The sequence below is a fragment of the Podarcis bocagei genome, assembly GCF_964188305.1.
Source record: "Podarcis bocagei genome assembly, chromosome: 16".
Taxonomy (NCBI): Eukaryota; Metazoa; Chordata; class Lepidosauria; order Squamata; family Lacertidae; genus Podarcis; species Podarcis bocagei.
In genome coordinates, this window is record NC_138142.1 from 16,607,393 (window position 1) to 16,625,744 (window position 18,352).

Here is an 18,352-nt window from a genome sequence, read left to right on the forward strand (position 1 = left end):
GAAGCAGCCTGCATGACTACAAAGACAGCTAGGGTGGTCTGTTGCTGCACCAGGAACAGGATGTGCATATTCTGCATACGTCCAGATCCTCTGTAACATTATTGCATTAGAAATAAAACTCTCCTATCTTCCCCATCCAGGAGAAGTGCAGATTCTTAACAGAGAGCTTATGTGTTTTGGCAGTATGGGCGATACAAAGGCAGAATTTCCAACGTAGAAAATTTATACATGCTGTTCCTATGCAACAATTGAATGCTCAAAGCTGCTCTGTATCTGTGTGCTAATGGAGAATGCACCCACGCAAGGAACAATCTATAAAGCTGGCTCCTCAGCAGGCATGTAAACAGCTGCACAGGCCTGGCAAGCAGCTTGCTGTCAGTGTTTTATATCATCATCTACATGTGTGTGCAGATGTTACACCATGTCTGTGGAACAACAACATTTGAGTTTGGGTCTTTAGTCACCAGGAGCACAAGACCTGAAAATCCAGTCCAAAACAGAACAGTCAGGAGCAGCCAGCTTGCATTTTAGAATTGTCTGTACTTACTCCATTCATCAATATGACAGTGCGTTGCCAGTCTTTATCTTGCAATGTCTGTGGATCCAGCTGAAAAATGGAGAGTTATTAGTGAGTTAGCAACCAGGTGCAGAGACCAAAGCGGTAGTATTGCCTTACATAAATTAGTTTAATAATAAATAATAATAATAATTAGCTTGTCCTTTAAAACAAATAGCAAAATTATAGCCAACATGAATACCCTAGAACAGTCTTCCCCAGTCTGATGCCATTGAGTTGTTTTGTGCCATAGCTCCAAACTGCCCCCGTAGTCCAAAACTGCTGGAGGGCACCAGGTTGGGGAAGGCTGATTTAGAAATTCCTCAGTGGCCTTTCAGACCATTTGTCATCCGCCACCCTCTTCTGCACGAGAAAAAAAGATTCCAGAATGTTTGACAACGAAAGTCATGAAAGCAGCATAGTTTTGCAAAGCTAAGCAAATACATTCAACACATACCTTTATCCTTGTCACAAAAATTTCAAAACAATTGTCTTTTATTTTTGCACACAATACACACGTCTGTCTGACCAGCTGGTGGAGGTTTTCTAGCAGAGACTGTGGTACCAATTCTGGTTTGCTGGGCTTGTTCATCAGCCTCCCTCTGGCCTGCCCCCGAATCAGTTTTAGAGATTCAGGGCTGACTCTCTTGGGCCTAGGTGAAGTTGTAAACCTGTCTCTGAATTATGCCACTCAGATGACTGCAGGTTCGTTGGGTGTGTTTGTATGATAATGCTCTTCCACACATAAAAATTCCATAGGCCCAGAAAACTAGCATGCCAGGAAAACAGCTAGAAAGTTTTCAACATGCAAGGAATTTTTTTAATTTTTTTTAATATTTTTTTTTGTAAAGGGAGGAGCATTCAACAATCTGAGGCCCCACTTGAATCCTGAAGTGGCACAGTCCAGGCACAGGTTCACCACTTCATTTGCTGTTTGTGAGAATTAGCCCTTTGCCTCCGCCTGTTGAGACCCCACTATTATTGCTAATAAGTGGAAGCAGTTTCTCTATCCACACATACAGCACAAAGCAATGGGAAGGCGGAGGGTGGGGAGAAAGAGAGAGAGAGAATGAATGACTGAATGAATGTAAGAGTAAAGCCAACCTTTCCTTGTAGCACTCTGCCACAGACTCGGGGCCACAGAGTGTGGCTTCTGTTATGTGTACATTTCTTCGGTAAATCCAGCAGAGTCCTGCAGCTACAGCAGTAGCAGAAATGCTTGAAGACTCCCTGAGTGGTGGAGTGGGTCATCAGCAGCTCCCACATCTCTTACTGTGCCGTGTGCTCTTATTGTGCTCTGAAGCCCAGTGTTGTCCCTCTAAGTCTACTCTTGCTCTGCCAGGGGCTTTATAATGAGAATATTCTTCCTGGAGGACCTGCCCACTTCAGTTTGGGCAGCCAAGGTTCCAATGAGGTGTTTGTTTTTCCTTCCCAGAAGAGTTTATGGGAAGGGAGGCAGAATTTTCCCTCAACAAGCTTTGTATTTTCCCAGAATTGAGAGGAAATGGCTTCTGAAGTATCTGGTTTCCTTTGTGGAACTACTGAGCTCACCTCCACCCCCATGCAACTGCTTTCTGGAGCTGACATGGATAGCCCTTCACCATTCTCACAGTGGGAACAGTCAACCCAGATTCAAGATGCAATTCATCTGCTGCTCATGCCTTGTACTTCTGTGTCATATAAAGTTGCAGAACTCGCTCCCAAAGGGGAGCAAGCTCACCTAAAATGCAACTCTTGTCTAAAACAGGCATGTTTTACTGTAAGTCACTTTGAGTTTTTATGAAAAACGAAAACCTGGGGTGGTGGTGAATCTTCTACATAAATAAGTGAAAATGCTGCCGGAAGTATTCTTTGGGGATTCGACAGGTAAAAGCTGTCTGGGATGAGGGCAGAGATTCCAAAGTTAGGCATGAAGTGCCACCTATGGAAGGAAATGGTACTTCTACACCAGTGTTTCCCAACCGGTGTTCCGCGGCACACTAGTGTGCCACGAGAGATTGCCTGGTGTGCCGTGGGAGGGAGGCGGGCGAGTCGGGCGGCGAGAGGCGGGGCGGCGGCGGCGAGGATCCGCGTCGAGCCGGGGGCGGCTCCGCGGTGGTGGTGCCGAGGTTTCTCTCTCCATTCTCCCCTCACACACACACACAGGAAATAACACAGGATCAGCTGACAGGACCCGGCCAATGGGGCGGCGGCGGGGCAGCGCGTGCAAAAGGGAGGAGCGCGAGACAGCGGACGAGGAGGAGGCCGGCATGTCCGGGCAGCAGCAGCAACAACAGCAGCAGCAACTCCCGGCGACGGCTCCTCAAGCCCCGGGCAACCCTACTCCCTCACCGGCCTCGGCCGCCCTCCTGCTCCACCTGCCGCCGCCTCCCCCGCCGCCGCTGGCCACCTCGGCCCCGCCGCCGCCCCCTCCTCCGCCCGCTATCGCCGCCACCACCACAACAGCCGCCGCCGCCTCAGCTGGGCCCATGCCTGCCGGGAGCTCTCTGCCCCTCCCGAGGTACTATTTCTGGGTTAGCGGAGTCTGTAACCTGAAGCGTATGTAACCCGAGGTACCACTGTACTTCCAAGTCAGCGTGCAAGGGATTGCAGGACCGGCGGACTTGGCGGTGGGGGTGGTTGCTGGAGCCTTGTCTGTCCTTTCAGCCCCGCACCCACCGCAGACCCCTTCCTATGCCACTGGTAGCTAGGCGAGGCGGGGGGCACTGGGCGCCACACCTCGGCGCCTGCAGCGTGCCTGAGCCATGCGTCTGCGGGCGAACTGCCCGCAAGCTCCGCTCTGGCCTCTGCCCACCGCCTCAGCCTCCCTACAGCTGAGGGGGAGGCTGCAGCGAGGCTCCACGCAGCGCGCCCTGCCATGGCTCGCCCCCATGGCACTCGCCCCTGGCTGCAGGACGCGCGCGCCGCCCCGGGCCCCTGAGCGGCTAGCTGCGCCGCTGCACTGAGCGCAAGGAATACGTCCTCTCCGAGTTCGGCGTCCTCTTCGTGGGCAGCGCGAACCGCATCTCCAGCTTCGGGTGGAACTTTGGCCAGGTAGGGGGAAGCCTTTGGGCAGGGGGGGGGCTGGAGACCGGGGTGGGGAGGGGTTAGGAGAGACGCTACCGGTGCTGTCCAGAAATGCCCAGAGCAACTGGAGCTCAGCTACGCGCACACATGCGCCCTCCAAATCCCGTTTCCCACCCCTTTCTCAAAAGAAGAGAGAAAAAATGGGTCCTGGGTGTGAAACCAAAGGACCTTTCCAGCTCCTCCTCAATTCCAGGTGTGGATGGCAATGCCTCGTGTCTCCTCCCCCGCGACCAGAGCACACTTCCTAGGCTGGTTGGACGGTCCCTGGGGGTCTTCGGGTTGCCATATTTTGAAGAGCAAAAAACAGGACACATTTGTTGACTTCTGCTTTTAGCTATGGATCAGTGGCCTAGCGTGGGGGGTGCAGGGGGGGCCGGCCACACCAGGCGCAACATCTGGGGGTTAGTGTTAGGGGGTGCAAATCCACGGGTTAGGGGGCGCAAATTACTTGCATTGCCCCTGGTGCTGACAACCCACGCTACGCCACTGCGGCCCTGAACGAGCAGGAGAAGGAGCTCAAGTGACGCTGCGCGCTGACGTCACGGGGCTGTAATGGTGGTGTGCCTCGAGATTTTTTTCATCAAACAAGTGTGCCTTTGCCCAAAAAAAGGTTGGGAAACACTGTTCTACACAACAAGTGCCACCTTCTTGCATCCAGCAGCAGAGCACGAATACAAGACTCAATGCAAGAATGCAAGACTCAATGTTTTTTTTAACTACTGACGGAAGAGTTTCATTCAATTCATTCTGAAATCAGTTTGGTATTTATGAGCTCTCCCAGCAAGCACTCAGAAAAAGTCCATCTCTTTTTCAAGAAGTCTTTCCCAGTTCAAAATGCTCGTGTATATGCGTAGATGCCATCTAAATGTGCTTTAGAATCATAGAGTTGAAAGGGACCCAAGGATCAACCCCCCCATGCCATCTGGAGGGCACCAGGCTGCAGAGAGGAGAGGAAAAAGCATGCCCACCACCCTGGGCTCCTTGGAATCATAGAATTGTAGAGTTAGAATGTTCCCAAGGGTTATGTAGTCCAATCCCCTGCAATGCAGGAATTTCAACTAAAGCATCCATGCCAGATCCATGGAGGAAAGGTGGAATATAAATGTAATAAATAAATAAAAGTACAGTCATACCTCGGGTTGAATGTGCTTCAGGTTGAGCGCTTTGGGTTGCACTCTGCAGCAACCCGGAAGTAACGGAGCATGTTACTTCCAGGTTTCGTCGCTCGCACATGTGCAGGCGCTCAAAATGACGTCACACACATGCGTAGAAGTGGAAAAACGTGACCCGCTCATGTGCAGTCACATCTTACGTTCTGTTCAGGATGCGAACGGGGATCCGGAATGGATCCTGTTCACATCCCAGTTACCACTGTATATGCTCTAACGCCATTGAGTGACGGGTCCTCCCCCTTTAAAAAATAATCACCCAATGTAGAGTAATTTACCAGCAGTCTAGTATTGTGCTTCTATTAAAGAACCTAAACAAGAAGCAGCTAAAAAAAGAAGATTTGGGGAAAAAATATTTAACTAGCCCATTGGAGGAGGAAATATCAGCCCTGATAAGGCCACTGGGAGGAATGACAAAGATACAACAGGAAGGATATGTTTAAATGAATTACATTCCGTAACAGCAGCTTTGCCATTCCAAGCTGGCCAGACAAGCTGCTTACATGATCAACAAGGGTGGTGCAGTGGGGAAAGGCAGACTAGCCAGCCAGTCTGGAAATAAAAACAAAAAAGTGGGTAGCAAACAGTTTTAACAGACATAAATGTCACTCTTTTAATCCTGTTTATAGTGTGACTGAGTAGAAATCCCATATGAATCACCCGTGTGGAGGACAACAGTTCTGCATGGACACTTTGGACAACATGATTTACCTGCAACAAAGCAACATGATTTCCCTGCCCTAAAGTGAAATCCGCATGCCAGCTGGCTTTGTGGGAGGGCTTCTTCATCTCACAGACCACAATGCAGTTGTAAGGATTGAAGATAAAAAGTATCTAGATTGTTAACTTGTAGCCAAGGAACCCCAAGCACATTTGGTGCTTTCTCAAAAAGGAGGACCCTGTATGCTACCAAAATCATGAAGAAATGGGATTAAAATGCACGTGTCCATTTAATCTCGGTAGTAACAAGTCAAAGATACTATTAGTTCAGTTATGGAATGCTGAGATGTTTCTACCCACACAGACATTCTCAGACTCTATCGCAGCATGTATTCTGAAAAACCAACAAGATCGCCAAAGAGAGATTAGAAAGATCTATACATGCCAGAAAATCTGCTCACTTGCTTATGTTAAACTGCAAAATGAGATTTGAAAGACACTGCTAGAAGAAATCTTGGCAAAGAAATGCAGATATTTTAGGGGCTGAAGATCACAGTGTGAACTAGAAAGACAAGTAGAAAATTTGCTGAAGTAGAACTACTGAATAGAGGTCTTGCTAATCCTACAGTTAGAGACTTTATCATAGTACAAATAAATATGACTGCTGAAAATATGAATTTGCAGCTAGGAGCTAGTGTCACATCTAGATCACCAACTTTGCACCATCTGGGTTCTGCTGAACAGCAAGAGGAGTATGCACATTTTCTGCATAGCTACTGCCTTGTTGATTTAGTGCAGCCTTCTTCAATCTGGTACCCTCCAGCAGTTTTGAACTACAACTCCCGTCAGCCTCAGGCAGTACAGTAATGCTCCCATGAGCTCTAGCATACAGTCATGCGACATGGGAGTTGTAGGCCAAAGCAGCTGAAGGGCGGCCAAGTTTGTTTTAGTGGGAAAGAGTTCTTAATTTGACCAGGAAATCTGCAAGGGATCGTCTTATGTTCTTATTACCATAACAGATGTGACAGAAGCTTTCACAGGGTTCTACTCCATCAGATAGAGTATATGTACAAATGTGACAGGTAAGAAGTTAAGAGGTCCAGTAGGTGGACTACAGTCATACCTCATGTTACGTTTTTTCAGGTTGTGTCCCGTGGCGACCTGGAAGTACCAGAAAGGTTTACTTCCGGGTTCACTGCATGCGCACAAGCGCCAAATCGTGTCGCGCACCTGCACAGATACAGCGCTTCAGGTTGTGGGCTTTTCATGTTGCAAACGGGCCTCCGGAACGGATCCCGTTCACAACCAGAGGTACCACTGTATTCTGCAAAATGAGCTTAAAAACTGAAGGAGCACATAGAACACACCTTGGATTTCACTTTAACAGTGACATCAAATGCTACAGGAAGTGACATACATACTCTGCAGAGTGACAGCAAGTAGCTTCAATCTGTAGCATGAATGAAAAGCTGGAGGTCTTTAAGAGAATTACATTCCAAGCAAAACCTCCAAATTCCAATGTGAACATTCTACGGAAACCTCCAGCAAATAAACCGTAAACCCCAACAAAAGAAAAGAGCTGCTCATTTTCCAGAGACGGAGAGACCAAATGATGGAACAGGAAACATTAATTTGCTGCCTGTTGCTTCTGGGGAAAACAGCCGTGCTTTTCCAAACACAGAGTCAGTTGATGGCTTTCCTTCCTATTCAACCAAGCCCCCCCCCCCCTCTCTCTCTCTCTCTCTCTCTCTCTCTCACACACACACACACACACACACACACACACACAGAGAGAGAGAGGTAAAGTTAATAAACAGCCCTAGCTCTAGTCACCAAGGCTCACTGCATTCACCACAATACAAAGAGCTGCATGATTCACAAATCCCAGAAGTGAGAGGGTGAGATTTCCAGTCAAGATAATAGAGGATTAGCAACACACAATTGGATAGTTAAGCAAGAATAATTTATACCCAGCTCTAGCAGAGAGAGGGATGGAAAACTTCATGTCTGACATCATTTAGAAGTCTTACAAGTTCCAAAGAAAGAACACTAGATTTTCTTAAGGGCATGCTTTGATATGAAGAAATATATCATCAGGAAAAGACCAAAGGCTGATCAAGCACCTAAGTGGTTTATTCAGGTGAGCATGTCCTCCAAAGAGGGGTGGTAGCCTGCTTTCAGTCACTCCTCTCCGTTTACTTCTTACTGCAGTCTTCCCCAAGCTGGTGCCCTCCACAAGTTTTGGACTCCAACTCCCAGCAGCTCCAGCCAGCATTACTACATTGGGCTTCTCACCACCTTTCTGTGTGGCCATGGCTGCTCCCATTTTGCCTTTTATGGGTTGTGGATCAATGCACATGGAGCCCAGATATCCTGTACAGATATGATGTTCTAAATTATGGATGGGGAAGTTGCAACCCTCCAGATGTTCCCAACACCACTGGCCATTCTGGGTTGGGTCAATGGGGGTTGGAGTCCAACATCTGGAAGGCCACCTGTTCCTGACCCTATGCTTTAAAGAAACATGGCCATCTTGCCTTTACAAATATATATATATATATATTCCAACAGCCCACCTGGATTTGGCCTTTGCCCATGATTCGGTCTGTGGTCTCTCCATCTTCTTTGGTAAGCTTGGTTTTGTTGTAACACTTCTCGTAGCACAAGATTCGCAGTGTCTGTGAACCCTCCAGTTCTATCTCAAATTCCTGCAGCAGGGGAACAGCAGTTGAGTTAGTCGAGATTCACTCTTCATAGCAAGGATAGTTAGATGCTTTGGACAACTCCTATAAGCCCCAGTCAGCATGGCCAATGGACAGAGATGATAGATTCTGTAGTCCAACAACATCTGGCAGGCACCACACTGGCTGCCCATGCTGTAGCTCTCAAAGACCTAACATCAGAGATTTCTTGGGAAACCATGAAAGGGCACCCTGAAGATTTTGTCTCATTCTGGTTTCCACCTGGGGAACAACTTCTGTGCAATCAAAACAGTTTTCTGTCTGTATAGTCTATAAATCTATAAGATAGTTCCCCAAGGAGGGGTTGTGCACTTTGCTGGCAACGGGAGGTGGGCTTTTTATGAACTAAACTTCTGGAGCCTCCCCCTAACATAAGAAAGGCAGCAATAAAAAATGCAATATGAAACAATGAAAGGTATTAAAAACTTTAAAATACAATTAATTGTAAAATACAATTAATTACAAGTAAATTACAATTGTAAAATACAATTAAAGCATGGACATAAAAAACCTTTGAGAGGACTAGACCATAAGACATATGTGAAGGATGACTGTCACACCCTTGGGTCTGTTCCAGAGGGAGACAAATTCTTGGCTTTGCCAGGAAAGATACTGCAACCTCCATATTTCCTGAGGAAAGATCTTTTGTAAACTTCTTAGAGGTTTTATACAGAGTAAGTGGCATGTACACTTTGTTAAACAAAATAAAAATCTTGATGAGCTAAACTATTGTAATAGGTCTCTAAACACTGAAACCCTCTAGTGCAGCCTTCTCCATCTTGGCATCATCCAAATATTTTGGAGTGCAATTCCCAACATCCCCGGACAGAACATCCATAGTGGCTGGGGCTGATGAGAATTGTAGTCCGTAATACCTACAGGAAACCAGGATGAGGAAGGCTGTACTAGAATAAAAAACAGCAATAGAGGCAGCTGCTCTTGCAAGCTGTGCCACTGCCCAGTTCTCAAAAGAGAGACTGTTCTGCTTCTGGCTACTTTCCCCTTCACTTTCATAAGTCACTCAAAACAAATTCAATGGAGCTGCCTGAATCACTGTTACTCAAAAGCAGCCCTCAGGGATACAGCCCAAGACTAACCACTCTAAGCAAGTCACAGCATTGGCCTTGAACTTTCCCCACTCAGTTAATGCTGCAAGTCAGTTGTGATGGTGGTCAGTTGTTGTTGTTTTTAGACTATTTATTTATACCCTGCTTTTTCCTCTGATGGGACTCTTTCCACATACAAGATGCAACTGTGGCATTCACATCTAAGACTCAATATGCTCTCCTGCTGAATTTTCAAAGAGGTGGATTTAGATCAAAACAGTTTGATGCCTATAGAGGGGGAAATCCAAAAGGATGTCTCTCCCCCCGCCTTACTGAAACAAATGGGAGGGGACCATAAGGGCACTGCCACACTTGGCCCCCAAATTAGACAGCTGAATTTCATTATGACCACTTTTCAAATGGGATTAATTCTTGGAACCATTTGTATGCAGACAGTGGCAGTAAGATGAAGGTCCCATCCTATTAGGAGCAGGCCATGACAAAAAATATCCTACAGGAACATACAGGAACCTCCCTGATGCACCACATAAGGAGAAAGCAATTTAAATCTGTACAAACAGAACCACTGGCCTCCTCTTGTCAAAGACTCTATGAGAGGTGGTGATCAGAGGAAGCCCAGAGCACCACTACAGCCTACCTCATTCCAGTTGGGCTCTGCTGTGTCTCTGTAAACTCTTGTTTTTGCCTTGTTCACGAAGTACCCAAAGGAATCCACTTCTAAAGTGCAGTAGAGGTCTAGGAGGAGGATGACAAAGAAGCAATGGCTCGGTTAGGGTCACCAGCATCTCTTGCAGTTTCCTTGGTCAGCTGGATCAGACCATGTGCTCACACGCAATCTGACTGCTGTTTGGTCCATGCAACACTGATCTACACTTTGGAGTACCTCCCAGAGTAGGGTATTTCCTTTAGTCTCATGGTGGTCTCTGCTGACACTGATATTTGGAGCATGAGGGCTGCTCTTCTCTCCTCAAGTGTCTCAGTTTCCAGAACCACTCCAAGGTAAAGATTATATTGCAAGCTCATTCTCATGCCTGACAATTATCCCACAAGGTTGATTTGTAAAACCCAACCTCAAATGATGGAAGAATTTATTAAATTTCATTCTGTCGCTGAAGACCTTCCTAACATGCCAGGCGTCAGTCACCAAGCTGTCACTACTGTGCATTTTAAAAGGCTTCCAGGATAGACTCCCCACACAGAAACACCCCCCCCCTGCCAGACAGTGGCATAGGCTGAATTTACCAGATGGGAGGCCAGCTGGCCACCCATCCCTTGAGCCCTCCAAAGGTCAACTCTCCTGACTGCCACAAAAATGCCAACTAGGTGTGCTGCAACAACCACCTTCATATGTGTGCCAGCTATATAGCTGCAGAGAGAAAGTGCATTGATTGGGCTGTGCAAGAAGCCAGACAACAAAGGAGCATAGGAAGCAGCTGCCTTAAACCAATACAGAGCATTTGGTCTATCTAGCTCAGTACTGTTTACACTTACTGGCTGCAACTCTTCAGGGTCTCCCATCCACTTCTATAACATTATATTCCATTGTTATGGCAGCAGCACCAGCGTCTCCCTGTGGGCAACCAGAGGCCTGCTTGAATCCAGAGTGGGGCTTTCATTTGGTTGTTAGCCACACCACCAAATCATACTTAGCATGACGGTATTCCAGCTCTTTGCATTCACCCACAGCTACCATGCAACTACTCACTTGAGCTCTGCTTGAAGCCGCTGGCTGAATGGACAATGACGTTCAGGAACCCATAGAGACCAGGGGACTCATCATCTGTGTTCAAAAACATATAAATGTGATAGTTAAACTGGCTCTGGGAGTTCAGTGGGAAAGACAGATTAAATCCCCCTATATCTGTTAAATTCAATTTCTGTGGCGTGAATGTGTATGTTTAAAGACTGTAAGCGCATTTATCCCAGATTTAACAACCTTCTATGTATGTTATTGTGGCTTGGGGAAAAGATCTGCTCCATAATCTATGGAAATTTAGTTTCATAATGTTTATAGCTCTGAGCATAAGAAATTAGACTGTGCAACAGCCCAAAATCCAGGGAGCATGAAAAAGGCTTCTGGACTGAGAGTGAGCCACTGCCTTTTTAAGACACTGTTTTTCACCATTACGACGACTAAAGCTGGTGGCTGGCTCCATGCCTATGTCTGGGAAGTGAACTGGGACTGTGTACTTTTATTGGTATGCAATGGTATAGATCCAACACACACATTAGACACTAGCAGCCACTTGGAAATCGTCCCTCTGAGTGCTGCCCACTGTTGGAGGCAAGATAGTAAAGAGCAATGGCAGATGAGGCCAACTGGTTCCAGGGTTCTCACCTTCTTTGTTTATCGTGAGGGGGATGTGGTGCACAGTCTGAAGTTTCACACAGGAATTTGTCAGCATCTGGAGCTCCACTGAAGTCAGCGAGAAGCTTTTGAAACCTACAGTTCAGAGGAGAATGGGCTTTTAATCTCCTGCAAACTTGGGAAGAAAGGTGTAGGCCGGTAATGCTGACCTCTTTGCTTTGAGTATTATTGCCACCAAGACATCCACAAGGGACCCTCAGGAATGATCCTGGGAATAGAATACTACGATTCCCAGTTATCCTAGAAAAGGTCAAGCAGATAGCCAACTCCTACCAAACGATTTGCCACATGGATGCCCTTGTGGGAATCATGCAGAAGCCTTTTCTCACAGAGGAAAGGCCCTCTTCTAATAAACCTGGAGATCTCCCTCAACAAGTTACCTGCTCCTTACTGGGAATGATGGCTGGACTAGGTAGCATCACTGCAACAATAGTGAGCACAGAACTGTAGAAGTTTCTTCCTACATGTGGACAGCATGCTGGGAGTCCCCATCCTTGGGGTCTCACTGGAGTGGAGGGGAAGCACCTGGAAGGTGCTGATTCACAGAAACACATCTGTATCTGACCCAGACCACAGTCAAAAAGGCCCGCACATCTACACATGGGACATTCGACAACCCTCTCACAGAAGAGTGGCACGTTCGGCCTTAGACAGGCACAAGGGCCAGCCCCCAGATCCCCCCTCTGATTTCTCCAAGCCCAGGATGCCTGCTGGTCACACCTAGGGAAGTCAGAGCATAGGCACATACATTTCTTCTGCTGCTCCCGGATGATCTCTCGCCACTCTGCCCGTTCGTAGTCAGATGAGATGAGGAATGTGTAACTCTGAGTGACAGAGAAAAAGAAGCCCAAGGATTATTCATTTTATATTACCTTATCCAACAGCTAAACTATGTATAAAAAGAACAATCTAAAGTGTTAAAATAAGATTATACAAAGTTCATAATACAGTCAACATATATCCCTGCCACCCAATTTTTATTTAATTTTCTGCAACAGTAAAAATCAACTTCATGTGTCTTACTCTACAAGTTTTGGCTCAAGCAGCCATTGAGTTGTACCATCTAGGAATGATGTCCTGAGGTTTGGTGTCTTAGGGGTATATGCTAACAGTACAGTGGTACCTCGGGTTACAGACACTTCAGGTTACAGATGCTTCAGAGCTTACAGACTGCTAACCCAGAAATAGTACCTCGGGTTAAGAACTTTGCCTCAGAATGAGAACAGAAATCGTGTGGTGCCGGCACAGCAGTAGCGGGAGGCCCCATTAGCTAAAAGTGGTACCTCAGGTTAAGAACAGTTTCAGGTTAAGAACGGACCTCCAGAACGAATTAAATTCTTAACCCAAGGTACCACCGTACTCTTCATTGTACAGTGAAAATAACCTTTCACCTGTTGGTCTGCTAAATGCATAGTGCTGCAGTCTTTTGTCTTTTCTTTAAAAAAATAATAATCTCGTTATAATTTTCTGTTCTTCCTTTTTTAGGCTGATGAACTTTTTTTCCAAACAAAAGAAACCAGCCATTTGCATGCTTGCCTTCTTGCCAGGTTGTTCATTTCAGGTAGTGTTGAAATGTTTTTTATATAAATGTATATATTTTGTGACATGTGAAGAAAATAGTTCCCTGTGTTTGGAAAATCTTGGTGAAGGTCTAAACAGTGTCAACATTAATAGCTAAGACTTGCATGACGTCAACAAAGCCATCTGTCTTTGAGGGTACAAAGTGCACAGAGCATTTAATCCAGAGTCTGTTTCCCTTGCAAGGGTTTACACAGCCTGCCGTCAGCTCTGCCCATATTCTATTCAATTACAAAGAGCTCCCAAAAGATCACAAGATCCTGCGCCATTAACTAGCAGCTGTGCTTAATATTCTAATTTGCCAGCCTTCAGCTTCAGAGATAATGGCCTTTTTTGCATTCATTATACTATGGGAGTAAATTTTCTGTTGTGAACCACCCTGTGATCCTCGGATGCAGCGCAGTATACAGATTTAATAAATAATAATAACAATAAAAAATGAAAGCAGCCATTGATTCATTTTGCTGCCTCCGTAGTGAGCACTAAGTGTGCAACAGGCATGCTCTGTTCACTCAGTTTTTATGGGGCATGTGCAAGACGCCATGAACAAAACTCCATCTCTCATGGTTCCTCTGTTCAGCCCCATTCAGACCCCATTCTATGCCAGTGAGCTGAGATGCCCACAAGGCCTCTCACCTTGCCATTGCGGTTATGCACTCGGAATGCCATGTTAGGAGACATCAGTAGAAGCAAGGATTCCTGCTCCGAAAGCTTCTTTTTCAACCTCTCCATATTCTTGCTGCCCTTATTAGCCCTCTGAGGAAGGAAAAAACCCAAGAGGTAATGAGATCGTGTTCTTTTACAACTCAACAGATGCAGGAACTTGAGGTTCACAAGAATCTCAATATTTAGGTTCCTTAAACCAGAAGTAGGGGTACTGGTTTTAACCTGTGAAGCTTTACATGGTTCAGGACCCCAAGGGATATATTTTCCCATACAAAGTTGCCCATGCCAAACAAAGCAATGGGCCTTTTCAGTAGTAGCCCCCTATCAGATTCTCTTCCCAGGGAGGTTTGCCTAGCACTGCCACAGACATATTTTCGGCACCATGCAAAGATGTTTCTCTTCTGTTTGAGTCTGCGTTTTCCTTTGCAGCTCTTGGCGGCATTCATTGGGGGCTCTTTAGGGTGGTGTGACTTCTCTTAGGGGTTGCAGGGATTGTTTTCATGGCTTGATTACCTTTTAATTATTTTGTTTTTCATATGTTTTATTGCGCCTTTTGCCATTTGTAAGTTGCGCTGAGTTAATTGTATAAAGCAATTAACAAGCTTAATAATAATAATAATAATAATAATAATAGTGCCCATGCTCTATCTGGGACTTGGGTGGCGCTGTGGGTTAAACCACAGAGCCTAGGACTTGCTGATCAGAAGGTCGGCGGTTTGAATCCCTGCGACAGTGTGAGCTCCCGTTGCTCCGTCCCTGCTCCTGCCAACCCAGCAGTTCGAAAGCACGTCAAAGTGCAAGTAGATAAATAGGAACTGCTCCGGGGGGAAGGTGAACGGCGTTTCCGTGCACTGCTTTGGTTTGCCAGAAGCGGCTTGGTCATGCTGGCCACATGACCCGGAAGCTGCATGCCGGCTCCCTCGGCCAATAAAGCGAGATGAACACCGCAACCCCAGAGTTGGCCACGACTGGACCTAATGGTCAGGGGTCCTATTACCTTTACCTTTATGCTCTATCTGGCATTATGCTTCCTGCCCACGTGACAAACATGTGAAAGGGACTCCCCTGGCAGCCATAGCAGCCCTCACTCACATGGGTGCTAGGGAAGGAATGAAGGATACCCCCAGTGAGAGCTCCACGCTCATCATTGCCTGCTCTTGCCACTGCTACTAGCACCACCACCACTTTGCCATTTGGTGAGAAGGATGTGAACTCGAGGCAGCAGCTAAACGGTGTTCACACTTCTGGATGCTCGAAGTGGACCATCCCTAATTCTGAGTTTGGCTCAAAGTGTAGCCAATCTTTCCTACAGCAGAAAGCCTCTCACACTATATTGCCTTTGGTACAGTTCAGGAATGGGCTCTTCATACCAGCTGACTGGGCTGAGCACAACCCAAGCAGGACTGGGAAGGCTGTTTTGTTGCAGGAATGCTTAGCCGAGCAATTGGTGGTGGGGTAACAGTACTGCCAGCTGCTCCCTGAAAAGCGGTGGGGGAGGCATAAACGTGAGCCAATGAGTAGCACACTGGCTATGAAACTTAAGTTCCTAGTTCAAATCCCTACAAAGCCACACAATGAGGCGAATCAGTACCTCTCATTCTACACCTCTTACAGAGGCTGTTGGAAAGGTTCTTAATATATCATTGAAAACAGATAAAACTGCCAAGCACTATTCGTATTTCTTATTCTCCTCCCCTCTGCTTTTACTTTTTCCCGTTGGATGTCACTCTTCAGTTGAGAAATCTTGATCTTCATAGCATCCAGCTCCTCATCTGGCACAAGGGAGATGTTCGGCACTGCCTCTGAATCGTCCACCATTTGAAAGCTGAGGTCTGAGAGTGGAATGTACCATTTGCAGTCATACTGCTGGCTTTTCCTGCAAGTAGGAAAGCAGAGTGTTAGCCAGCTTGCCCCTCTGCTCCCCTTAAGCAGCTTAGCCCCCACAGAATTGCAGGACGATGTCCTCCTCCCTGAAGCAGCCCCAAAGTTTAGCCAGGGTAATCCGCTCCCTGCCTTATGCCTTATGCAACGTTACAGGCCCATACTATAAAAGGAATCTTTGCTTTTGACAACTTGCCTAAACACCTTCCAGAAAGCTGTAAAACTCATCTGGCCTTTAGAAGCCTTTCGCATGTTCATTTTCCTGAGATGAATGCTAACACCCGAGTCAGGAAAAATGTGTTGAAATACAAGGAAATAAACTTGGTTTCCATGGAAGTGGCCAGTGTGAGGAGGTGCATGGCTCTCTGACTGACATATACAGTCGTGCCTTGGAAGTCGAACAGAATCCGTTCCAGAAGTCCGTTTGACTTCCAAAACATTTGAAAACCAAAGCAGGGCTTCAGATTGGCTGCAGGAAGCTCCTGCAGCCAATCAGAAGCCGTGGAAAGCCAGTCGGACATTCGGCTTTCAAAAATAGTTCGCAAACAGGAACAGTCACTTCCAGGTTTGCAACATTCAGGAGCCAAAACGTTCGAGAACTAAGCTGTTCGAAAACCAAGGTACGACTGTATGCTCTTTCCGCTGTATGGTGTACTACCACCAGCTCCAACTTCCAAGGGCAGGCCCCTATGCAGCAGCACAGACAGTAATCAATCCGGGAGGTTCCAAACCAAAGAGAGGAGCTCAAACATGCTTGGCAGTTGCACCCTCTTAAGTGAAAGTCCTCCCTCCTAATCTGGTTGTCTGCAGTTTCTCAGAGGTAATGGAAAGCCACCCTGCACATGTTCAGAGGCATCTGAGCTGGAGAAGAACAAGGCCTGGGCTCTCCATTGGGAGGATCACTTCTGCTCCAGTTTGGTGCTTTGCCTCTGTTGCGCCTGGCAGTTGCCCAGCTGTTCTTAAATATTTTCCTCCCCACTCCCTTATGCAATGTATACACATGGTCCTTCACATGGAGCCCACCCAGGAGAGCCTCACCCTCCAATCTGCTTCTTGAGCTTGGCACACAGGAACAGATCGGTGAAGAGGAAAACATGGCGCAGCTTACGGGCTCCCTCGACCAGCTCCACCATGAAACTGTCCTTCATGAGCTGACGGTGCTGCCAAAAAAAAGGAAGGGAGAGGCAAGGGTCAGAAATGGAGACTGGAACAAGTGACAGATGTTGGCCACTGCCAAGGCCAGCATCAAGAGCTGGCCTGCCTGGGCATCAGCTGAGGGCCCTCCCCACAATACCCCAGCGGGGGCCCACTGACAAGCTCCCTAGACTTGCTTTATAGTGATAGCCTTATAGTGAGGAAGGCCCATGGACAAAAGTTGGTGTCCCATGGGAATGACCATAGCTCAGTGGTAGAGCATCTGCCTTGCATGCAGAAGGTCCCAGGTTCAATCCCCAACATTTCCCCATAGGGCTGGGAATTGCCCCCTCTGAAACCCAGGAGAGGCACTGCCAGTCAGTGTATACAATACTAAGGTAAATGGACCAATGGCCTGACTATGCATAAGACAGCTTCCTATGTTCCTATGAAAGAAAGGTGCTGGGGAACTGGAGGAGAAAAGATGTGATAGGGAGCTACAGGATCAGACCAAGGAAGGATTCAGTACAGGGTAGAAGTTGGAGGCAACTGGATGTAATTGAGGAACTGGTCCATGCAGTTGAGTGGGTCTGACAAAGCACAAGGCGGCTTATGTTTTCCAGCCCAGTCACATGGTGAGAACCTCTGATGCCAGGGTGGCACCTCGCTGGCAGATACTGGCTTGCACAGACCCTCCGCATGACGCTAAGCAGCTGGCAAGGAATACTGTTCCCATGTACAGCTACTGTTATTTTGAAGCATTTCCATGTGGCAACCACAACGTTTGTGTCAGAATTCATTCAAGGACAGGCAACTTCAGGAGGGAATCTGCCTTGTAACTTGCAACTTCCTTGCATTGCTAGCTTTGTCCTTCTCTTTAGATGATGATGATGATAATGGCTTTCACAAGCTTTAAACAATTCCCTTCCCTAACCGCCCCCCCTATGGTTCCTCCCCAGATCTACTAACCTCATTTATAGTGATAGCCTTATATCTATCTGCCTTTCAACCATTTATCAAGACGTGAATGATAAAATATATAGTAATTAATTAGTCCAATAAGGATTTAAGTAGGTAATGGTAAAAGAGCAAATGAATAGAAGGCAAGTGCTTTGCTCATATTTTCAAGTTACACAAGATGAAGAGAATATAAAACACAACAACAAAGAAAACAGCAAATAAAATAAACCTTGGGGCACTGCAGCACCAGCATAATAGACCAAAGCTCTCAGCTAGTTTAAAGAGTTTACAATGGCTGGCCTTCAATACCAACCCAACAGTTCCACAAAGGGACTCATGAGAATATGGTGGGCCATTAACAGTGAAAGCAAAAGGCAGGTTTGAACAGTTCTAGATTTTGCATTGTGTCTCCAGACTCCATTGAAGGTGTCATTTGGCAAAGGGTCCCAAGAACTGAGACAAGTCACTATTTGACAAAATTAAAAAAATTATAAGCAAATTTAGGC

At 46.7% G+C, this 18,352-nt stretch overlaps 1 protein-coding gene across 1 annotated transcript in view; it reads right to left on the reverse strand.

Moving 5' to 3' along the window:
• Positions 1-18,352, reverse strand: part of BCR (BCR activator of RhoGEF and GTPase) — an 87,203-nt gene that overhangs the window by 7,132 nt on the left and 61,719 nt on the right. Inside the window, exons 9-17 of the mRNA XM_081174683.1 lie at positions 16,791-16,912; positions 15,579-15,747; positions 13,842-13,961; positions 12,376-12,451; positions 11,598-11,702; positions 10,965-11,039; positions 9,897-9,994; positions 8,028-8,159; positions 548-607 (exon numbers count right to left, since the gene is read on the reverse strand). Of these exons, the coding sequence (XP_081030809.1) occupies positions 548-607; positions 8,028-8,159; positions 9,897-9,994; positions 10,965-11,039; positions 11,598-11,702; positions 12,376-12,451; positions 13,842-13,961; positions 15,579-15,747; positions 16,791-16,912 (957 nt within the window). The remainder of the gene's footprint in view (positions 1-547; positions 608-8,027; positions 8,160-9,896; positions 9,995-10,964; positions 11,040-11,597; positions 11,703-12,375; positions 12,452-13,841; positions 13,962-15,578; positions 15,748-16,790; positions 16,913-18,352) is intronic.